This window comes from Bolinopsis microptera, chromosome 1, assembly GCF_026151205.1.
Source record: "Bolinopsis microptera isolate Bmic1 chromosome 1, MBARI_Bmic_1.0, whole genome shotgun sequence".
In the NCBI taxonomy this organism is placed as follows: Eukaryota; Metazoa; Ctenophora; class Tentaculata; order Lobata; family Bolinopsidae; genus Bolinopsis; species Bolinopsis microptera.
In genome coordinates, this window is record NC_087072.1 from 159,424 (window position 1) to 184,799 (window position 25,376).

Genomic DNA, 25,376 nt, shown 5'->3' on the forward strand with positions numbered 1-25,376 from the left:
CATCAGAGTAATGTCAAAGACAAGGAAGTGTTCGCTTCACTAGCCAATCTTGTACTGGAAATAGACAGTTGGTCAAACGTGAATTTAAATTGGTTTCTTTTGACATTTGTAATTTTATCAAAAATACATAAGTTGAAAATCGAATACAGGTCCTGTAAAACCAAATCCAGTTTTGATTGCGGGGAGTAATCAAATAATTGATGTCTCCGGTAACCAGACTTACAAATTAAATTCAGATTAAGAATTTGCTAATAATATTATTAATCTCTACCTTGCATATAAACAAGCCTACAACATTTCAAACGAACAAATAAAAATCTCTATGATGAAATTTCTATGTATATATAATTAGAATATAAATTATATTGAATTGTCAGGAACTCAGTGTTAGACATTAGTCATTTATCATCCTACGCTTATAACTTCAACACTTAGACATAATGCAAGCCTCTTGATTACATAACCAAAGCTCTAGCCCTATCCAGAGTACCAACCCAGCAGTAACCAGTTAGCTAAGCAGTAACCTAATGCACAGCGGCTTCGGGTAAAAGGCCTCAAATAGACCTTTAGATATTGTAGTTTAGATATTGTAGTTAATAACTACACTCTGTTATTGTAGTTTAAGGATAATAACTACACTCTGTTATTGTAGTTTAAGGATAATAACTACACTCTGTTATTGTAGTTTAAGGAATAACTGCACTCTGTTATTGTAGTTTAAGGATAATAACTACACTCTGTTATTGTAGTTTAAGGATAATAACTACACTCTGTTATTGTAGTTTAAGGATAATAACTACACTCTGTTATTGTAGTTTAAGGATAATAACTACACTCTGTTATTGTAGTTTAAGGATAATAACTACACTCTGTTATTGTAGTTTAAGGATAATAACTACGCTCTGTTATTGTAGTTTAAGGATAATAACTACACTCTGTTATTGTAGTTTAAGGATAATAACTACACTCTGTTATTGTAGTTTAAGGATAATAACTACACTCTGTTATTGTAGTTTAAGGATAATAACTACACTCTGTTATTGTAGTTTAAGGATAATAACTACACTCTGTTATTGCAGTTTAAGGATAATAACTACGCTCTGTTATTGTAGTTTAAGGATAATAACTGCACTCTGTTATTGTAGTTTAAGGATAATAACTACACTCTGTTATTGTAGTTTAAGGATAATAACTACACTCTGTTATTGTAGTTTAAGGATAATAACTACACTCTGTTATTGTAGTTTAAGGATAATAACTACACTCTGTTATTGTAGTTTAAGGATAATAACTACACTCTGTTATTGTAGTTTAAGGATAATAACTACGCTCTGTTATTGTAGTTTAAGGATAATAACTACACTCTGTTATTGTAGTTTAAGGATAATAACTACACTCTGTTATTGTAGTTTAAGGATAATAACTACACTCTGTTATTGTAGTTTAAGGATAATAACTACACTCTGTTATTGTAGTTTAAGGATGATAACTACACTCTGTTATTGTAGTTTAAGGATAATAACTGCACTCTGTTATTGTAGTTTAAGGATAATAACTACACTCTGTTATTGTAGTTTAAGGATAATAACTACACTCTGTTATTGTAGTTTAAGGATAATAACTGCACTCTGTTATTGTAGTTTAAGGATAATAACTGCACTCTGTTATTGTAGTTTAAGGATAATAACTGCACTCTGTTATTGTAGTTTAAGGATAATAACTACACTCTGTTATTGTAGTTTAAGGATAATAACTACACTCTGTTATTAGAGCAAGCTATTAGCTCATTTAATAGAAATTCATAATTATTCTGTTCATCTGAAATATGACAAGGAAAAAGTGCTTAAGTTATTAACAGTAAGTTCACCGTCTACGACATGGCCACGTAACCCAATAATGTATTAAGATAGCGAAATTAGCTTAATTGTGTTGACTTGTGCACAGTCAGTTTGTCGTTTTAAGTTTGCATTTGTTCGAGCAATTGATCAGTTCCCAGCTTTTATGCTCTGAAAGTGATATTACACTGGTTTGGATGATCATATGTTGATTCTGTGGCTGACTGACTGGTACTGTTAACTAAGGTTATTTGTAATAATGACTGGTAATTAGACATGACAACACTAATGTGGTACCACTAACACTAGTGTAATGTGGTAATTAGACCTGACAACAAGTTACATTACAGAACCGCGGACTGACTACCGACCGGCGACGTTACACTGTAACCGACTCCACCCACCCCTCCTACAACCCCTCGCCCCTCCCGCGGTTCAACTCCATGTCCGCACTACCGCAACGTTCCAGGAACATGCGGTTCAGCCCAACGTTCGGGTTCCCTCAGAAATCCCCTTACTTATCTTACCGCAATTTGCAGACAGAAGGTCCACGCTTGGAGGAGCAGGTGGGGATGTTCAAGCAGAACTCCGAACTTAATCTCAACTCTAGTCTTACCTACCTACAGATACCCCAGAATAATGACACTGAAAAGGTAGCGTTTGTTAGTAACCATGGTAACTAGTTAGTTAGTAGATAGCGTTATTATTTTACATTCCTTGCTTTAATTAACTTAATCATGTTAATATATATATATTGATTATAAACAAACTACTGTCTGTCCAAATTAATATTTATCGGTATTAACAATTTTAAAATGTAATATGTAACTGAATAGTGAATCTATCTAAATATATAATATGATAACTTTTACAACATTCGTCTCACAAGATATTCCTGCCGAGGAGACTTGACTAATTAGAAATCATAGCTACCATGGTAACTAGTTACTAACCATGGTAACTAGTTACTAACATGGTAACTAGTTAGTAACCATGGTAACTAGTTGCCATGGTAACTAGTAAGTAACCATGGCAACTAGTTAGTAACCATGGTAACTAGTTAGTAACCATAGTAACAATATTCCCGCAGATGTACAGAAGGACAAGATCTCGTAAGTTTGTGATAGACGGGGAGGAGCTGGTAAGACACACTGAGGATCTGATTAGCATCAGAGACGAAAGTAAAACTACTTACGCTCAACGTGTCTACAAGCTCAGGTATGTGGAATCTTGGAATCGTGCCAAGTTGAGATTACATATATTATACCACTTTCTAATGAAAATTGAAAACTGTATACTTTATACAACCGTATAGCGTATAGTTAGAGACACTGTTTAGTTATGCTTACAATTTGTCACAGGAAAGAAGTAGAAAAGGAATACAACTTGCTGAGAAAGACAGAGCTCAAGGATCAGAAGAAGATGATGGGAAAGTGGAAGGCTGAGCGAGACGACCTTATCAAGTCCCAGAGATCTGAAGCGGATGGTATCCTCAAGGCTTGCAACCAAATCCTCGATAAAACTCACAAAGACAGGTAAAGCTCTCCAACATTTCGTAAAAGTAAATTTATTTTTTCCAGTTCCTGAGAACGTACAAACCATGTTTTATGGCAGATTTCTACTTCTGATACCACAATTACCTGGATGGCTTCATCAACATTTCTTCATCTTGTGATTTACTATTTGTGTTTCCAGGAAAAAGGAGTTAGAAAAGAAAGAAAAAGAGCATGGCGCTGAGTTCAATTCTTTAGTGGAAACTCTGAAGAAAGAGAAAGAAAAGTTGCTGAAGGAGCACGCTAAGCAGGCCAAAGTAACAAGACGGTAAGAAACTAGAAAGGGCTTTCCGCCACAAGGAAAAATTAAATTTTTTCAAAATGAATGTTTCTAGTAATATAAATTTTGAAGGGAAATTTGAAGGGAAGGAAATAACGAGATTTTACTGTAAAACTGTTTTACTTTATATGGTAAATTTATTCAGGTCTATGAAGCGTGGAATTGAACCAAAACTGGAACCTATTGAAACTGAGAATGACCAAAGATTAAGACATTGTGAGCTACACGAACAGCTTAGTAAGTAAAGCAAAATCTTACTTTTTAACCATAAGACTGTTGGGGACTGACCCGAAGTGCCAGCAAATGTTTACTCAAACAAATGTATTATATAGTTTAATTTGACCCGTAGAGGATTAAAAATTTAAAACTTAACTCTTTGAATGATCTTAATAAGCTTAAGATATTAGCCGATGATAGAGTTGCTTGGAGAAACAAATTTTTACTCTAGCTGTCTTGATCTGTACTGATCACCATTTTAGGATGACTTGATTTCTTTTAGGGGTTTTGAATATTTTAATGTTGGAAACAGTTTCTTAATAATATAGTTTAATTAAGATGTATGATTAAGATTTTTTTGTTTCGTGTAACGTTTTCCAAATTAATTCCCTTTCCAGGCAAGGAACAGAAGCAGTCGATGCTGGAACTGGAGCTGAAGTATATAGAAATAACCCGTGAAATAGTTCTAAAGAGGGCGGAGGATCTTTATGAGATCGACTCCGCGTATTGTATCAAAATGTTTGATCTGGGATTAGAGCAGCTCAAGGTTAACTTCGAGATGCAGCAAGAGCACAACCGGATTAAACATCAAAAGGTAAGAGCACAACCGGATTAAACATCAAAAGGTTCGCAATTGTTTTATTCTAGATACTGATAATGATATGACAACATTTTTTATAAAGTAACGGTTGACCCGGATAACTATAAATATAACTTGCTAATTATAATTTAGCAACTTAAAGTTGTTGGCAGAGCTTCATTTATTCTCACTAACTTTTATTGCTCTGTATGCAGAGTTCTGGCCTTCTGTGTGATCTAAGTGTAAAATAGAGGCGGCCAACCACATTACACTAGTTTTGCTATAAATGACAGACTGCTTAGAACATTTCCTTTCACTTGTACTTTCACTTCAACTTTCTCTTACACTTTCACCTTCAAAACAGCTTAAACATTATCACTTTCACAGGAGCAAGAATTCACAAAGAGGACACTGGCTCTAGAAGAAGCAGAACTAATGAAACAGCAAGAGGTGGATCGCAAGAACGTCCCAAAGAAGATCAAGGAAGACAAGAAACGTCGCCTAGAAGTGGTTAATAAAAGTGTTGCCCTGCTCAGCAGATCGGAGAGGAAGAAATTCCTTGAACAGGTTGGATGGGGAAATTTCTGATGTTCCTTCTAGCTTACTCAATATCAAGGCAGCTTGATATCTAATAGATTCAAGAATAACAATCCCTCGCCTCAGTTGTATTAACTTGATACAATTTCAGTTCAAAGTAGAACAGAAGGACCGCCTCAGTTGTATTAACTTAGATACAATTTCAGTTCAAAGTAGAACAGAAGGACCGCCTCAGTTGTATTAACTTAGATACAATTTCAGTTCAAAGTAGAACAGAAGGACCGCGAATCGGAGATCTGGAAGGAAGTGTGGGACATACAGAAGGAGCAGAAGGAGAACTTCCTGACCCGAAAGAAGGAGACAATTGAGCGGTGCCGTCAGATCCAGGTTGAGGCGGAGGGGAGTGTTTTGGAAACTCAGCGGCACAAGAAGGCTGAGCGGACAGAACTCTGTGAACAGGAGAAGAGGAAAATAAAGAGAAAATACGATGAAAAGATCGAGGTAGGAGAAAGCGCTTATTTTTAGCCAGTCCGGTAACTAGTAACCATAGTAACCATAGTAACTAGTAACCATAGTAACTAGCTAATTATTCTCCAGAAGTAACTTTATAAAAATTGTAAAGAATTTTAGTTGTTAACACAGAGAATTCTACTATTTTAGTTGTTAACACAGATCTGCAGCTTGCTAAAACTTGGAAAATGCCCACACGGTGTCAGTGGTAAAACGCCAAGTAATGATCAATCAGCATGCAAAATGTTCCACCCTCCACGCTGCTCTAAGTTCATTAAAAATAGTACCCACAGAAAGTTTGGCTGTAGGCGTGGTGATAAATGCAAATTTTTTCATCCCCAACACTGTCCAACATCCTTGTCTGATAAGTCTTGTTACGATGAGGAATGCTTATTAGTTCACACTGTTGGTACTAAACGACACAAACCCAAGGAGCGTGATTCCTACAGAAGAGACATCTCTGATAACAGAACTTCTAATGATCAGAAAAATAAAGAGAATAACAACAATAAAAGGACACGCTCTTCTTCTCAGTCTCATACTAAGTCAACACCCCACCATGAGAACAAGGATTTTTTAGAGATTCGATCCCTTCTGACGAACTTCCAGACCATTTTTCAGAAAGAGATCGAAAACATAAAATCCAGTATTGTGACTCAGGAGAACAGAATTGCCTCGCTCTTCCCCAGTGCCAACCAGCACATCATCAGGCAGTTCGTCCCTCACGGTCCTCCAAGCCAGAACATCATGTTCCAACATCCTGTTCCCCAGTTCCAACCGCAGAGTCGTTTTCCTCCTCCCCAAGCGAACTGGTCGAACATTCTAGCATCTGGCTGCTAAACATTCAATCATTTAACCCTAGCGCCCATAGCACCTCCAGATGGAAAGCCTCTTACCTTGAAGACGAATTAAGAAAGGAACAAGCCAAGAACCACACCGTTCCATTAATCGCCTTAACAGAGACATGGCTTAAGTCTTACATCGAGGATGCTCAACTTGAAATTCCGGGTTACTCTCTGTTCAGAAGTGATAGAGAAGCTAGGGTTGGAGGTGGAGTTTTACTTTATACACATGATAAACTCCCCATAACTAACGTCCAGACATATGATGATAGATACTGTCAGGCTTTGATGTGTACCAGCGAATCTGAAAAGTCAATCATTTGTGTACTATATCGCCCGCCCGAGTGTCCAGTTCCCAGTTTTAAATCATGTTTGGACTTCATTGACCAGTACATTGCCAGTGGCGATGGCGAATACCGGCTATCACTTCTTGGAGACTTAAATATTCCCCTCATTGGCTGGTCCACTAATTCTATCTTACCCGGTGGTTCCTCATGTTCAACTTACAGTGCAGCTCTTTTACTTGACTTCATGTCTGAGAATCTATGTACTCAACATGTGCTGGAACCCACCAGACTCAGAAATGTATTAGATCTGTACATTTCAAACTCAGAGGATCTAGTTTCTCACGTCTCTATTTCGGACACTCCACTATCAGATCACAGACGTGTAGAGATATTTTTGTCTTACAATCCTTGTTCTCCTACTCATTCAGATCCTCCGGATTTCATTGATTCTTCGTTTAGAAGCTTAGACTTTAATAAAGCAGATTTTTCATCGATCAATGACATGCTCTCATCTGTTGACTGGGCTCAACTCATCAACCTTTGCGACAAAGAGGATTTTCCAGAGCTATTCACTCTTATTACTCTACAAATCTGCCAGATTGGCTGTCCGAAGAAGATCCCTCCCAAAACCCAAACTCGCTCATCTGTGCGCATCCCCTCTCGCAGAAAACGAAAGCTTCAAACCCAGCTAGAGGCTGCAAAAAGTAATCCCCATAGCCCTCCCACACAGATTGAATCTTTGAACCGGAAACTTGCTCTCGCTCATATGGATATTCGTGATGCCATCAACCAGGATCTCCTGTACCGTGAACAGCAAGCCGTAAGCAAGGTAAAAGAAAATCCCAAGTATTTCTATAGTTACGCTAAGAAATTTTCGAAGAAGAAAAGCAACATCAGCATGCTTTTTGATGGAAACGGTGCCATCAAATCAAATCCAAAAGATATTGCCAACCTCTTGCAGAATCAGTTCTTGTCAGTATTCAGTGATCCTTCGAAAACTCGGATCGACTCTGCTTCTTTCAGTCCCCCTCCAATCAAGCATCCTTTTACTGACGATATGCTGAATTTCTCCGTGGACGACATCATTAAGGCCATTGAAGACATCAAACCTAATGCTGCATCAGGTCCTGACGAAATTCCAGTCACTCTTCTCAAGAACTGCAAGAAAGCCCTAGCAGAACCAATGCACATCATCTGGTCCCGCTCTTTAGTTACTGGGGAGGTCCCTAGTTTCTATAAGTTCTCACACGTATTTCCTCTCCACAAGAAGGATAGTCGAGCCAAACCAGCTAACTACCGACCTATATCACTCACATCTCATGTGGTTAAAGTATACGAGAGGGTGATAAGAAAAAAGCTGGTAAACTATTTGGAGATCAATAACCTCATATGTAGTAAGCAGCACGGATTTAGATCTGGCCGGAGTTGCCTTACTCAACTTCTCCACCATTTTGATGACGTTTTGGATTCTCTGAGCAACAATTCAGATTTTGATTCAATATACCTCGACTATGCCAAGGCTTTCGATAAAGTCGATCACAAACTCCTACTGAGAAAGCTCCAACTCTATGGAATCCATCCTAAAATCATAAAGTGGATAGAATCTTTCCTCTCAGACCGGAAACAAGCAGTTGTTGTTGACGGTCATCTGTCCATCCTTGCACTGATAATCAGCGGAGTTCCACGAGGTACGGTTTTGGGGCCGATCCTTTTCTTGATTTTTATCAATGATATCGAACATTGTATCATGCACTCTATAATTCGATGTTTTGCTGATGACACTCGCATATCCATTGCTATCAAATCGGAGCATGACGTCAAGCTCCTCCAAGAAGATCTGCAAAATGTCATTGACTGGTCTGAAAGAAATAATATGGCCCTTCACAAAGACAAATTTGAGTACATGTGTCATAAATTCAACCACCAATATGTACTATCTGAACTTCCATTTGTGGTTGAACACTATCAATACTCAGTTTCCAAAGACACTATACTTGAGCCAATACATCAGCTCAGGGATTTAGGCGTCATAGTGTCAAGTGATCTCTCTTGGTCCCCTCACATACGAGCCATTGCAGATAAAGCACGCCAAAAAGCATCATGGGTTCTCAGTGTATTTCACACACGATCTCACTCCATCATGCTGACCCTATACAAATCAATGGTTCGAAGTCTGATTGAATATTGCTGTCCATTATGGCATCCCTCAAAAATCAGCGATATCCAAGAACTGGAGAGTGTACAGAAAGCATTCACCGCCAGAATATCAGGAATGCGCGATCTCCACTACTGGGATCGCCTGGTCTATCTATCTCTGATGTCTCTTCAACGAAGGCGGGAGCGATTCATCATTCTCCATATGTGGAAAATCCTCCACGGAAAGACCAGCAATGATCTGAACGTTCTATTTGTTTCACGCCCAAGGCTTGGAAACCTTGCAGTAATTCCATCAAAACGTAGAACCAGTTCAACAGCAAACCTCACCTTGTTTGACAACTCATTTGCAGTTCAGGGACCCAAATTGTGGAATGCAATCCCCTACCATCTGAATGTCATTCAAGATCTAGAGCACTTCAAAGATAAGCTCACAAAGTTCATGTTGTCTCTCCCTGATAAGCCGCCGATCAGGGGATATACTCCTCCAAATACGAACTCTCTGCTGTGCTGGCGCAACGAGCGAGACTCTACCTCGCTATGGGGTGGTCAGAAGATGTGATGGCCCCGTCAAGTCTTGACGAAACTCAACATAGGTCACATAGGTAGGTCACACAGGAAATTCTACTATTTTAGTTGTTAACACAGGGGATTCTACTATTTCAGTTGTTAACACAGGGAATTCTACTATTTTAGTTGTTAACACAGGGAATTCCACTATTTTAGTTGTTAACACAGGGAATTCTACTATTTTAGTTGTTAACACAGGGAATTCTACTATTTTAGTTGTTAACACAGGGAATTCTACTATTTTAGTTGTTAACACAGGGTATTCTACTATTTTAGTTGTTAACACAGGGAATTCTACTATTTTAGTTGTTAACACAGGGAATTCTACTATTTTAGTTGTTAACACAGGGAATTCTACTATTTTAGTTGTTAACACAGGGAATTCTACTATTTTAGTTGTTAACACAGGGAATTCTACTATTTTAGTTGTTAACACAGGGAATTCTACTATTTTAGTTGTTAACCCAGGGAATTCTACTATTTTAGTTGTTAACACAGAGAATTCTACTTCTTAGTTGTTAACACAGGGAATTCTACTATTTTAGTTGTTAACACAGGGAATTCTACTATTTTAGTTGTTAACACAGGGAATTCTATTATTTTAGTTGTTAACACAGGGAATTCTACTATTTTAGTTGTTAACACAGGGAATTAAACTATTTTAGTTGTTAACACAGGGAATTCTACTATTTTAGTTGTTAACACAGGGAATTCTACTATTTTAGTTGTTAACACAGGGAATTCTACTATTTTAGTTGTTAACACAGGGAATTCTACTATTTTAGTTGTTAACACAGGGAATTCTACTATTTTAGTTGTTAACACAGGGAATTCTACTATTTTAGTTGTTAACACAGGGAATTCTACTATTTTAGTTGTTAACACAGGGAATTCTACTATTTTAGTTGTTAACACAGGGAATTCTACTATTTTAGTTGTTAACACAGGGAATTCTACTATTATAGTTGTTAACACAGGGAATTCTACTATTTTAGTTGTTAACACAGGGAATTCTACTATTATAGTTGTTAACACAGGGAATTCTACTATTTTAGTTGTTAACACAGGGAATTAAACTATTTTAGTTGTTAACACAGAGAATTCTACTATTTTAGTTGTTAACACAGGGAATTCTACTATTTTAGTTGTTAACTATTAAATGGATTCTGTCTGAAGAGGGCCGCAGTTATCCACCTGAGCAATATGTCAAAAAGTGCAAGCTTGTCGACATTCTCCCTTTGTCTCAAAAGTTTGACTTGAATGATCTTATTTTTTTCCACAAAGTTCTGAACAATTTAATTCCTGTATCGCTGCCTCACTATCTCTCTTTATATCAGGGCACTTCTCGACTAAGACGTTGCCACCTCGACAGTCTGTCTATTGTGTCATCAATTTTACCTAAGTTAAGTCAGAATTCACACACCATATGTACCTCAAATAGCCCACTGGCAAAATCATTTTTCTACAGAACACATATACTGTGGAATGGACTCCCTTTACAGGTAAGACAGATTGTGTCTACTAGTCTTTTCAAAGCTGAGGTCACTAAGCATCTATGGAAATGTTTATTAGATAGTGAAACAACAGTCTAGCCAAGTCTCTTTGCTCCCCATATTATTATTTTTTGTTTTATTAAGTTTTTTTATCTACCTTCCTATACTTTCAACATCATATCACACTTCACCCGCACACCTTCTCACACATTAATGACCATATCAGACCTGTATCTAATGTATCTGGAATTTGACGTATGAAATACCAATTTTGACACTATATCCACAGTTATTCACCATGGATTTGTTTGTTATTAAATAGTTTTTCATAAATTTTTGGATTTAGATTAATTCGATGTAATGGGTCCAAGTTACTGCGGACATAGTTCACTATGTGTTTACCGTGTTTGGGTGCCCATCATATTTTACAGATGCGGGCGATATTTTGAACGATTCTATTTTATATTCATCTATTGCTGTACTCTGTAAAATTTGAAAAGTATTTAATAAAAAAAACACAGGGAATTCTACTATTTTAGTTGTTAACACAGGGAATTCTACTATTTTAGTTGTTAACACAGGGAATTCTACTATTTTAGTTGTCAACACAGGGAATTCTACTATTTTAGTTGTTAACACAGGGAATTCTACTATTTTAGTTGTTAACACAAGGAATTCTACTATTTTAGTTGTTAACACAGGGAATTCTACTATTTTAGTTGTTAACACAGGGAATTTTACTATTTTAGTTGTTAACACAGGGAATTCTACTATTTTAGTTGTTAACACAGGGAATTCTACTATTTTAGTTGTTAACACAGGGAATTCTACTATTTTAGTTGTTAACACAGGGAATTCTACTATTTTAGTTGTTAACACAGGGTATTCTACTATTTTAGTTGTTAACACAGGGAATTCTATTATTTTAGTTGTTAACACAGGGAATTCTACTATTTTAGTTGTTAACACAGGGAATTCTACTATTTTAGTTGTTAACACAGGGAATTCTACTATTTTAGTTGTTAACACAGGGAATTCTACTATTTTAGTTGTTAACACAGGGAATTAAACTATTTTAGTTGTTAACACAGGGAATTAAACTATTTTAGTTGTTAACACAGGGAATTCTACTATTTTAGTTGTTAACACAGGGAATTCTACTATTTTAGTTGTTAACACAGGGAATTCTACTATTTTAGTTGTTAACACAGGGAATTCTACTATTTTAGTTGTTAACACAGGGAATTCTACTATTTTAGTTGTTAACACAGGGAATTCTACTATTTTAGTTGTTAACACAGGGAATTCTACTATTTTAGTTGTTAACACAGGGAATTCTACTATTTTAGTTGTTAACACAGGGAATTCTACTATTTTAGTTGTTAACACAAGGAATTCTACTATTTTATTTGTTAACACAGGTAATTCTACTATTTTAGTTGTTAACACAGGGAATTAAACTATTTTAGTTGTTAACACAGGGAATTCTACTATTTTAGTTGTTAACACAGGGAATTCTACTATTTTAGTTGTTAACACAGAGAATTCTACTATTTTAGTTGTTAACACAGGGAATTCTACTATTTTAGTTGTTAACACAGGGAATTCTACTATTTTAGTTGTTAACACAGGGAATTCTACTATTTTAGTTGTTAACACAGGGAATTCTACTATTTTAGTTGTTAACACAGGGAATTCTACTATTTGAGTTGTTAACACAGGGAATTAAACTATTTTAGTTGTTAACACAGGGAATTCTACTATTTTAGTTGTTAACACAGGGAATTCTACTATTTTAGTTGTTAACACAGGGAATTCTACTATTTTAGTTGTTAACACAGGGAATTCTACTATTTTAGTTGTTAACACAGGGAATTCTACTATTTTAGTTGTTAACACAGGGAATTCTACTATTTTAGTTGTTAACACAGGGTATTCTACTATTTTAGTTGTTAACACAGGGAATTCTATTATTTTAGTTGTTAACACAGGGAATTCTACTATTTTAGTTGTTAACACAGGGAATTCTACTATTTTAGTTGTTAACACAGGGAATTCTACTATTTTAGTTGTTAACACAGGGAATTCTACTATTTTAGTTGTTAACACAGGGAATTAAACTATTTTAGTTGTTAACACAGGGAATTAAACTATTTTAGTTGTTAACACAGGGAATTCTACTATTTTAGTTGTTAACACAGGGAATTCTACTATTTTAGTTGTTAACACAGGGAATTCTACTATTTTAGTTGTTAACACAGGGAATTCTACTATTTTAGTTGTTAACACAGGGAATTCTACTATTTTAGTTGTTAACACAGGGAATTCTACTATTTTAGTTGTTAACACAGGGAATTCTACTATTTTAGTTGTTAACACAGGGAATTCTACTATTTTAGTTGTTAACACAGGGAATTCTACTATTTTAGTTGTTAACACAAGGAATTCTACTATTTTATTTGTTAACACAGGTAATTCTACTATTTTAGTTGTTAACACAGGGAATTAAACTATTTTAGTTGTTAACACAGGGAATTCTACTATTTTAGTTGTTAACACAGGGAATTCTACTATTTTAGTTGTTAACACAGAGAATTCTACTATTTTAGTTGTTAACACAGGGAATTCTACTATTTTAGTTGTTAACACAGGGAATTCTACTATTTTAGTTGTTAACACAGGGAATTCTACTATTTTAGTTGTTAACACAGGGAATTCTACTATTTTAGTTGTTAACACAGGGAATTCTACTATTTGAGTTGTTAACACAGGGAATTAAACTATTTTAGTTGTTAACACAGGGAATTCTACTATTTTAGTTGTTAACACAGGGAATTCTACTATTTTAGTTGTTAACACAGGGAATTCTACTATTTTAGTTGTTAACACAGGGAATTCTACTATTTTAGTTGTTAACACAGGGAATTCTACTATTTTAGTTGTTAACACAGGGAATTCTACTATTTTACTTGTTAACACAGGGAATTCTACTATTTTAGTTGTTAACACAGGGAATTCTACTATTTTAGTTGTTAACACCGGGAATTCTACTATTTTAGTTGTTAACACAGGGAATTCTACTATTTTAGTTGTTAACACAGGGAATTCTACTATTTTAGTTGTTAACACAGGGAATTCTACTATTTTAGTTGTTAACACAGGGAATTCTACTATTTTAGTTGTTAACACAGGGAATTCTACTATTTTAGTTGTTAACACAGGGAATTCTACTATTTTAGTTGTTAACACAGGGAATTCTACTATTTTAGTTGTTAACACAGGGAATTCTACTATTTTAGTTGTTAACACAGGGAATTCTACTATTTTAGTTGTTAACACAGGGAATTCTACTATTTTAGTTGTTAACACAGGGAATTCTACTATTTCAGGAGTTCGAAGAGCGACACAGCCACAACAGGGAAAGCGTAGAGAAGTATTACCACAAAATAGGGAATCTAGCGCCCAACGCCTACAACCCTCTCCCCATGACCCAGAGCAAGGCGGACCTGACCTTTACCCGGAACTCTTACGCCGGATACTCCGGGAGATACTCTGAAGACTCCAGGACCAGCAACTCCTCTAACAGACTCTCTGTAGCTAGTCAGTGTGATATGAGTCCGTTCGAACCCAGTGGATCTGATAGAATAAATGTGAGTATAACTGTTGTTACCTTGATATGGGGGGGACCTTTATGTGGTTATTGTTTTCTCGAATGAACTTAGATAAAAGCAATTCCCGCTAAGAGTTACGACTGATAATTTCTCTAAATCATCAGGAGGTATTTGGCTTCCTAAACGACGAAGATACCACAACAGACTCCCACCCTCTGTCAGAACTAGAGCGTTTAGGCGTCCCTCTCCCTCCTCTCCCAGTAGAAAGAGAAACATACCTAAACACAACATTAGTTCCTGAACCAGACTATCAGGACATCGTGTTTGACCATGACGACTTCGTCTCAGAGCCGGAACTAGAAGTACTGTCTGATGATCCAGATGTTGTGTGTCACCCGGAACCGTTAATGCTGCCGGAGCCGGATGGACTATTTGAGTGTGACCCTCTGCAGGACCCCCCTCCCCCGGTAGACACACCCCCTTACAGCCCTCTCTTCAACCCTGACAGTCCTCTTCTTAACCCTGACAGCCCCCTCATGATTAACGCTGTAGTTGTTCCGCTCTTTAGGTCGGAGCCCCACACTCCCACTAATAATCCTCCTCCTAAACCTCGCAAGCCCGAGTCCGATTACAGGTACATCTAGCATTTCCTCCTCTATCATTGTAGATCATCTTAAACTTCTAATGGGAGGGGCAAATATCAGTCGTATAAAGTTTAAAACGTGTATTCCAGATTTTGTTATTAAACTGAGTACTTTACAGAGAAAGATTATTTACTGGTGACAGTTTAGGACGCCGAGTCTCCACGCCAATGTCTAACGGCTCCTCCACGCCGGATGACGGAGGTTCAACACCCGCCACTTGCATGTCACCTGCTCCGGGTGATGTCATCACTAAACCAGCTCTCTTCCTGTCGAGCACCTCCCCCACTTCCGGGACCCTCTCCCCAACCCTCACCAAGTGCTCAGCTGAATCTGTAGGGTCTCCGGACAGTGGGGACAAGCTTTACGTCCAGCCGCCTCCTAAACCTCAGCGCGCTTCTACCCTGGGCAGGGCGAGAGTTGAGGTAGGATCCACGTGATGCCCGTATAAGGAGAGAGAATATTTTGTTATGGTTTAAAAGTTTACTTTTACCTTTAAGGAGGTGTAGTCTGCTTGAAATTGTGAAATTGTGAATGACTAAGGGGTGGAACCCCTATAAGTATAATTAGTGATGACACCAATTATCATCTCGTGTTGTTTTTTTCTTGTAAGAATTTGATTAACTCACTCAGGACATTTCAGCAAGCTGCGATGGACTCTGACCACATTTCCCATTCAACTTTTGAAATGCTAAATACGCCGAATGATGCTACTAGCTTATGAATATGAGACGTGAACTTCGATGCTATCGCCAAATGAAATGCCACCCTCAAATATCAATGCTAACAGTAACAGGTTATAATATAGGTCACTTAAATAATAATAGAGAAGTGAGAACTAATTTTAGAAGGGTAGACGTGGCTTGATTAAAATGTTTCTCATTTCTATTCCTCTATTATTTCCATCATGGATTGATTTCAAATTGAAAGTGAAATATTGACAAAACCTTAGAGAGGATATGGCTACTTTAAAATAGCTCCAGTTCTTTAGCTAAATCTGCACAAGTTAAACCATTAAACGAACGACTCAAGCACCTTTTTATCGACTAAAACACGTTTTAAATTCTGGCAAAAACGAATTTATTCAATTTTAAAATTTTTATTTGTTATATTTTCTTGTACTTGTATAACATACTGAATGTGTTTATAAAAAGTTTGGATTGATATTGAGTTTGACTTTAATAAGCTTTTATAAGCTTTAAACTTGTAATAAGATTTTTAATATCTCTTTGGTTTAGTAATTGTAAAGTTTTGTATTACTTCTTACCGAATATTTATACTTAGTTTGACTATTTTGATTTGTCAAAACACACCGACCATCATGACTGAAACAATGAGTTAGATGAGAGTGAGTTGAGATTACATTAGTATTGAGAATGACCTCTTCAGGATATTATTGTCAAATGTCGCTTTTCCCTTGACAACGTGTACAGTGTTATACTTATAGTCATACATATAGTAACGCCCCCTGCAAAAGAAGCCAGGAAAAGAGACTGAGAACTTACTTTTAGTTTTGCAGGGATCGCTTCTGCATTCTGGACAACAATATTTAAGTACGTCCTCCAATTATTCCTGGTTCAAATCTTTCTGTAGATTCCATTCCAAGAGTGAGTTGTTAGTGATGGTGGTGTATCCTTTGTGGCTTGTGCTTTGGTTGGCGAGGTATCGGGAAACTTCCCCAAAGATTTAGCAAATAATACTTTGATGGGTCCTATGTCCTAGGGTTCTCGTAATAAAGGAACAGACCTACGAGTATATTGTTGATAATAACTTGATACACGTCGCATATCTATTTTGCGAGCAGGCCGTCGTACAGGAAGCTTGAAAATAGAGCCGCGCGCAGTACAGGGACCATGTGTACATGAGGGAGTCAGGGACTGTATGCCAGTTAACGGGTTATTATTATTATAAAACAGGATCTTACCGACAAAAATGATTCCTAAAAATACCTTAATGCGGTAAACTGTACCCTTGAAAAAGATTTTCCCAACATCTGTTGCATGCAGCTATATCTCTAATTTCGTTCAATTCATGCAAGTTGTCCATTTGCAAATTTCTACTACTTAAATCACTTCTTAAAACCGATAACAAGTTCATTCTAGGTCTCCCCAATCTACCAATGAATAAATTATCTGATTCAATTGCAAAAGAGAGAGCCGTTTGGGCTGGGGTGTTCTCCATACTCCTGAGAATGTGTCCAAACATCTTCCACCGCTGGTGTTCAAAACGCTTGGATAACTTTTCAACTTTGCACCGTTCATACAATGCTTTGTTGCTTATCATACCTTTAGGCCATTTGATGTTTAAAATGGACCTGAGGTGTCTACGATGGAGTGTGTCCATTTTCTCCATGGTTGCTTTCTTAGGACTCCAACTATTTGAGTTGTAAATCAATACAGATACAACTTGAGCATCATATAACCTCAGCTTTCTTTCAAGGGAAATTTTCTTACCGGACAACCATACTTTTCCAAAGTTCTTAAAAGCAATCTCAGCTAGGATTCTCCTTCTTTGAATGTCCTTCTCAGTGCAGAGTAAGGAACCTAGTGACTTGTTACTTCGCCATGGTTCGTTATTAGCTAATGGCTGACCGTTTGTGTCTTTATCAGATTTTTTCGCCAGGTAGAAGGTACTGAATTCAGTTTTACTTTCATTTACTTGGAGAATGGAGGTTCCAGTCTTTGAGAATCTCCTTCACTGTAGGAAGGAAAATTCTCAGTTTCTCGATGTCCTCGTCAGCTAAGTCACAATCGTCTGAATATTCCCACTCAGTTGGAAAACCTAGTTCTGATACTGGTGGGTTTGGTCTCCCGGATACAGCTCTGAGGTGGTGTAAGGCTGCTGCAAGAATAAGTGTGAATAGCTTTCCAGATAAACTGTCACCTTGAAAGGCTCCGAGTAAACTTTCAAACTCTTCCGACAGTGAGGAGTTAACACGAACTCTAAGGAGAGTATTCGATAGAAGGTATTGAACTAAGCGAATGTCGTCCTCCGAACAACCAGCATCCTTCAAAACATTGATGATAGTATCCCTTTTTACGGTATCAAAAGCTCTACTCATATCAATACCCATTTTGCTAAATGTCCATTTCTTCCTCATCACAACAGATATGAGCATTCTCTGAGCCCACACAATGTTAGAGCAGCTCCTACCTCTCTTGTAAATGTTAGCACTCTGCCATGGCATGGTGTAGTTGTCAATTCTACTCTCAACCCGTTTTAATGCAATTTGAGTGAGCATCTTCCTCGATCCGTTTAACAGTGAAAGTGGTCTAAGGCTTGTGAGGGGACCTTTAGGTTTACCGGGCTTCTGTAGAGGAGTCACAATACCTTGTCCTTTTGAACTTATGTATTTGTTCCCACTAAATGACTCATTAATTGCCTCAGCATACTTCTCAAAAGTGATTGGATGGGCGTACTTTATCAACTCATTCTGGAGATTATCATTATCTGGACCACTGGCACGGTTTGATTTGAGTTTACTTGCAGCAAGTTTAACTTCAACTGGTGTAATGGGGTTATCAAGTGGTTTTGGATCGCAGGTAAAAGGTTGCAGGCCAGCTTCAACTCCTTCTGTTAGTTGTTTTTCGAAGAAAGATTTCGCTGTGTTTGCTTTCCCTAAATCAGTACCATTACCAATAGGGTTGTTGTTGATATCATTGACCACTATGTTACCCGACTTTTTTATTCCAGCTAAAGATCTTGAAGCTTCAAACATCTTTCTAGCGTCGTCAGTGTTATTTATTTCTTCTGCTAGAGCGGGTGATACTCGTAAAATATATTTGTATCAAATATTCGCCATTCGACGAGTCCAACTCGGCGCGCGTCCTGGCATATGTCAGGTAAACTTAAAGTGGCCCTGAATGAATATTGAATATTCGAAACCGGAAACCCTAACGCTAGCTAATCTGACCCTAATCCCTCACTATTATATATAACCCTAACCATAACCCCGAAGCTATCCATAACCCTTGGCCTTACCACAAATACAACTCTAACCCGAGCCCTACATACTAAACAATCGAATTCATGTTTTACTTATAGTTATACTTGTCATACGTTGTATGACCCGCCGCGCACGAAGTGCGCGGCTCCCCCTGTATCGTCGAAGACGCTACAGTGAAGCGACCGTGGGGGTCACCACGTGATACAAAGTTATACTGGGCTGCACTTCCAATAATGCTTCTTTCTTTTATTTAGTTAGATCGGCTACTGGGCCTCGCCGAGCTGCGAAGAATTGACATCGTCAATTAAATACATTTTACTATATAGCCTGTCACGTGACCAAAAAAGCATTTTTACCCTAGCTACGTCACGATGGGGGTGATTCGGAATCAGCGTCCAAAATACACCGATTTAGATCAATTTCATACCGTGTATGATACCCAATACAAATGTCAATGACATAGACTGACTCTGAGCCTTTTCACAAGAATTTTCTTAAAATCTGGGCGAGCGAATATGGAATAGTTGTAACTTATGTAGCGAGATGCACCACTGGGCCTCGCCGTCGGCGAAGCCCAGTGGTGCATCTGCAATCTAATAGTAGTTGCCGAGCTGCGAAGGATTGACATCGTGAATCAAAGTTGTCAAATTCTTCACTAGCGGCGCCGCTGACTACCATGATTGATGATACTCATGAGTCTAATAATCCACGTGATGCCCATATAAGGAGTCTTCAAACAGTTCCAGAGGATAAAATTACAGATAATCCGTCAATGGGTAGCGAACATCAGTACTAGTACTACTACCGGAGTCATGTACGCTTTAATTCTATTTTTAACAGAGGTAAGGGATTTACCTATTGCTAGGAAGATTACATTTTTTTTTCCATTCGCTCAAGTGAACAACTATAGTACTAGTACTACTATTTAATTTTATGAAGGTATAATAGCTTAGATTAAGGCTTTATCTAAGCGGTTCATATTTCGTCATTCCTAGTCAATGAAGGTTTTGGACAAGATAAAGAGAAGTTGAACATTTATTTCAAGCTTAAAAGTTTTGGAAAATTATTACAGCACGAGCTTTGGCATAACGGCCGCACTCAAATATCTCTATCTGTAACTAAAAAAGACCAAAAGATAATGATATATTATTTCATTCAGAAAATTAGCAGTCAAATGTAAAAGTTCTAGAAAATTCTAAATTCCTCATCGTCCAGCGGGAGTTCTAGAAGGGTCTAGTATTCCTCATCATCATCTTCCTCTCCCTCGTTCTCAACAGAGTCGGTACCGACCTCCTCGTAGTCCTTCTCCAGAGCAGCCAGATCCTCTCTAGCTTCAGAGAACTCTCCCTCTTCCATTCCCTCTCCTACGTACCAGTGGACAAAGGCTCTCTTGGCATACATGAGATCGAACTTGTGATCCAGACGGGCCCATGCCTCAGCAATGGCAGTGGTGTTGGACAACATGCACACAGCTCTCTGAACCTTGGCAAGATCACCTCCGGGAACAGCAGTTGGTGGCTGGTAGTTGATGCCAACCTTGAATCCAGTGGGACACCAGTCCACAAATTGGATGGACTTTTTCGTCTTGATGGTGCCGATGGCAGCGTTGACGTCTTTGGGGACAACATCTCCCCTGTAGAGGAGACAACAAGCCATGTACTTGCCGTGTCGGGGATCACACTTCACCATCTGGTTGGCAGGCTCAAAGCAAGCGTTGGTGATCTCAGCAACAGAGAGCTGCTCGTGGTAAGCCTTCTCAGCGGAGATAACTGGAGCATAAGTAGCCAGAGGGAAGTGAATCCTGGGGTAGGGCACCAAGTTGGTCTGGAACTCAGTCAGATCAACGTTCAGAGCACCATCAAATCGGAGAGAAGCTGTGATGGAGGAGACAATTTGTGCCATCAGTCTGTTCAAATTGGTGTAGGAAGGTCTCTCAATGTCCAGGTTTCGTCGGCAGATGTCGTAGACGGCCTCGTTGTCGACCATAAAGGCACAATCAGAGTGCTCGAGGGTGGTGTGGGTCGTCAGAATGGAGTTGTAGGGCTCTACCACAGCAGTTGAGATCTGAGGAGCAGGGTAGATGGCAAACTCAAGTTTGCTCTTCTTTCCGTAGTCTACACTCAGTCTTTCCAGGAGAAGAGAGGTGAACCCAGATCCAGTACCTCCACCGAAGGAATGGAAGACAAGGAATCCTTGAAGTCCAGTGCACTGGTCAGCGAGTTTCCTAAGTCTGTCTAGAACGAGATCGACAATATCTTTCCCGACAGTGTAGTGACCTCGAGCGTAGTTGTTAGCAGCATCTTCCTTTCCAGTGATGAGCTGCTCTGGATGGAAGAGTTGTCTGTAGGTTCCAGTCCTCACTTCGTCAACAACAGTTGGCTCCAAGTCAAGGAACACAGCCCTAGGAACGTGTTTCCCGGCTCCAGTCTCGCTGAAGAAGGTGTTAAAAGAATCATCACCACCTCCTATGGTCTTGTCAGAAGGCATCTGTCCATCAGGCTGGATACCGTGCTCCAGGCAGTAGAGTTCCCAGCAAGCATTACCAATCTGGACACCGGCTTGACCAATATGAATAGAGATACACTCGCGCTGAAAGTTAAAAGCTTTGAAAATAATATCGAATTACTGTTTGCCGGAACTTATACGGAACAATTTTAATGCTTTTTACACTACTTCTAGGACGGAGAAAGATAGAATGAACTTTCAATGAACTATTTAAGACTTCAACCTAATTAGAATGTGAATGTTGGCTTACCATAATTAGGCTGAGAAAAACGTAAAAACTAAGACTCGGTATGAGTAACGACGAATCTCAGAGAAACAATTTTATAATGAGCCTGCGATGTACATTCTCTGGTGTATATTCTCATTTCTCCCTCCTAAACGTTTGCGCTGCTAACCATTGAGTAAAGTGCTGTCTGCAGATTGGGCGAAATAAGGGTCATGTGCCAACACAATGCGCTCTCATTGGTTGAAAAGGGCGGAGGACCGCCCACGTGACAGCGCGCGTCATCTCGATCACATTAGAGCGGGAGAGATATTATATTATATTGTGAGCGAAGTTTCTCGATGATAATAATAGGAAGTTTTGTGCTGATTAAAACCAAACCGATTAAGCTAGGACCTTCAAACTTGGCATACCTCAGTGTATGGCCGAGACATACTCAGCGGTGGAAATTGAGTCGAATCTGAACCTCATTTCCTGAGATGGAGTTTATAAGTGAATCTTACCTTCATGACATCATGAACGGCCGACCATCCAAATGGTTACACTCATTTATTAGAAGGTATTTTGTAAGGAAACGTAGAATGATAGGCGTGTTATAATAACAGTGGGAAGTAGACTTGTAGTCTCCATTTTAAAGTTGGTGGAACTGATCCGGAAGGTAACACTGGACTGCTATATTATGTAAATCTTTCAGAACGCCCTTCAAGGTTATGTTTTTAGTTTTATTAGATGTAGAAAATGTAAATTGGCTACATCTTCGCCCAATTTGGACTTTTCCTAGACAGAGTAGCTCGGGAAAATAATTTAGACCCAGAAAGTTGGGTGTACTTGTAATATGACCTGGGTTCAGTTGCATCGTTTTGAGATATCGGCTGATTGCACACCTGCAGTTAAGCTGATTGTGCCCTGTTAACTGTGCGGGAACTGGGTCCAATTGTTTGAAGTTAAATCACGTTTGTCGGTAAGGGGTAAAGGTAGCCGGGGGGGGGGGGGGGGGGGGATGACCGATTGCCATGACCGATTGTCTGCATTTTCTTAGGATACAAGAAACTGCTCAGGAAACCTTTGAAGATCAACAAGATACCTTTTAATGGCAGATCCAAACCCTTTCACTCTGTGCGGTCTATTGGACAATTCCTACTTCTTCTTGCAATCCACACGTGACCAGGGATTTTGTTACATTGAAAAATTAAAGACCCCGTACAGTAGGGACTTGCAGTAGCGCGCGACCGCCGTACGTACAGTAGGGACTAGGGCACACCTGAAATCTGATAAATGTGTTAATCTGTTAAATGCTCGTCAAATTATTAATTTTCTTAAGCAGAGTTAATGCAGTTGGACTTGGTCTGATTGTAAGCCAGCCATTCTACCGAACTAACATAATAAGTACTTCAATTAGTTCTAAAACTGCAATAAGTACTATCTAGGTAATAAGTACGGTCGTGCATTACTATACAATTATTTCTATTGCTTTTTTTCAGACAAGTATTCACACTCAGATTTGAGTTTATTCATTTTCCGATACGAGATTGGGGACGGGTTCTATTTATAGAACCCGTCCCCAATCTCGTATCGGAAAATGAATAAACAAAATGGGTGTGCAATCAGCCGATATCTCAAAACGCAACTGGAAATAAATAAACAAACACACACACAAACAAACAAGTACAGTCTTATTTATACTTGTAAGAATGTAAGATGTGGTATGTGGTATGTGGTATGTGATATGTCACATGGTTTAGTTCGCCTACCTATTTCACTCTATTTAAAAGAAATTATTATTAAGCACATCTTTAGCACATCTTCTACTAGGACCAGTTCACCCTGGAACAGTCCTTGAGCATATTAACCCAGTTCATTGTCACAGAAACCTTGACAATTAGACCCCGTAACTATGAATTTATGCTACTATCATGCCACATATTAACACATAGCAACACATAGCAACACATAGCAACACATAGCAACACATAGCAACACATAGCAACACATAGCAACACATAGCAACACATAGCAACAGTCAACACATAGCAACACATAGCAACACATAGCAACACATAGCAACACATAGCAACACATATCAACACATAGCAACACATAGCAACACATAGCAACACATAGCAACACATATAGTTGTAGCGCGATGCACCAAGGGGCAGGGGCCACGCCGAGCTGCGCAGGATTCAAATCGTCAATTAAGCCCCATATGAGCAAGACGTTTAATTTTATAACTCTAACAGTAACACACAGCTATTCAATTTAAATCTAAATAAATTCCATTTAATTTTGAATTGTAGTTGACGAAGTGAGAGTCTCTTGTATCACGTGGTGACCCCCACGGTCGCTTCACTATAGTACCGTCTTCAGCTTCACTATAGTACCGTCTTCGACGATACAGGGGGAGCCGCGCACTTCGTGCGCGGCGGGTCATACAACGTATGACAAAGAGTCTCCACTTAGTGTGGAGACTCTCACTTCGTCAACTTGAACTACAATTCAAAATAAATGATTGTCGATTGACCCACTCATAAGGGCAAAAAAAAGATTACCAAATTCCATTTAAATTGATGGTTTTTTCTAAGCGTGTATTTTCTTACTACTATACTCCCCTTTAACCTCATGGACTCCGTAACATTTTGTTATACTTAAATTGTAAATGTATAGTAAATGTGAAATGGAAATCTAGCGTCCGCCAAAACGAAACAACGTGCGCAATTCTTGTTACATCTTTAGAGAATTTAGCCATTACCTTATCAGACGTTACTTGACCGGACATTGTGTTTACACACTCTGTACAATGCGTAGCAAGACAATGTGACATTAAAATGAAGGCTCGAGGGCATTCAAAACCATTAACAATCCAAAAGTTGTACTACTTTTTGGGCATTTTTTCGAGTATAAATCGAATTTTCAAGTTGTGGCGACGGAATCCTTAAATGAGTAGTTACCAAAATTACACTTGCAGTTGCAGGTCTCAAATATTAATCATGGCTATGTTCATATTATAAAACCCAACTTATGTGCACTGAACTTTTGCAGAATCAAGGTTTACAATTCATAAATTTGTTTTTATCGTTAATGTAAAATATTTCCGTATGATGGGACACGAATAACAAATAAAAATGAATTGATAAATTGATTGTATTCATTGAACTAGACAACGTGTACTCAAAATATTACATAATTGTAATTATATTGGCTATTAAAAATCCACACAAAGTTGAATGTTGTAAATCGATAAAATAATAATAATAAAAAATATATGATTGAAAAAGCCACGCTTCTCAGTTTGTTGGTTTGTCATGAATCCTAGCGGACAATTAAAAATACCACATGCTAATAATTGTACGACGTGTTGTCCCTTGCTTCTATTCCTAATTGCAGATGAAGGCCTGCACGAGAGTTGTTCCGGAGATGTAAGCTATTCTTGTGATAGTGTGTCTCAGGGCGTGGGGCATGCAGCCTATAGGAGGGAGGGCTACTTTTCCTACCAGGTCCCCCTCCACAGACACCACCAGGAACTTACCTTCCAGTCTCATCTCCAGGTTTAGTCCACGTGGGGTCAAGGCGTTGAAGTTGAAGTCTTGGCAGTT

General features: G+C 38.3%; 3 protein-coding genes across 4 annotated transcripts in view; 2 read left to right on the forward strand and 1 right to left on the reverse strand.

The window, feature by feature from the left end:
* Positions 1-25,376, forward strand: part of LOC134816918 (transcription activator BRG1-like) — a 762,051-nt gene that overhangs the window by 119,803 nt on the left and 616,872 nt on the right. The window lies entirely within an intron of this gene.
* LOC134815310 (uncharacterized) lies at positions 2,385-16,392 on the forward strand. Of its 2 annotated transcripts, none has more exons than XM_063823838.1 (12): positions 2,385-2,488; positions 2,926-3,053; positions 3,197-3,370; positions 3,531-3,656; positions 3,814-3,905; positions 4,283-4,479; positions 4,852-5,031; positions 5,263-5,502; positions 14,247-14,507; positions 14,633-15,102; positions 15,231-15,534; positions 15,743-16,392. In XM_063823838.1, exons 1-12 carry the CDS (start codon positions 2,408-2,410, stop codon positions 15,770-15,772), a joined length of 2,283 nt encoding a protein of 760 aa, XP_063679908.1. In that variant the 5' UTR covers positions 2,385-2,407; the 3' UTR covers positions 15,773-16,392. The 2 variants fall into 2 exon arrangements, with proteins under 2 accessions (XP_063679908.1, XP_063679902.1); XM_063823832.1 differs by having other exon boundaries at positions 15,753-16,392.
* On the reverse strand, positions 20,083-22,013 carry LOC134826122 (tubulin alpha-1B chain-like). The gene is made up of 2 exons (XM_063838397.1): positions 21,811-22,013; positions 20,083-21,644 (listed from the first exon to the last, which is right to left on the reverse strand). Exons 1-2 carry the CDS (start codon positions 21,811-21,813, stop codon positions 20,289-20,291), a joined length of 1,359 nt encoding a protein of 452 aa, XP_063694467.1. The 5' UTR covers positions 21,814-22,013; the 3' UTR covers positions 20,083-20,288.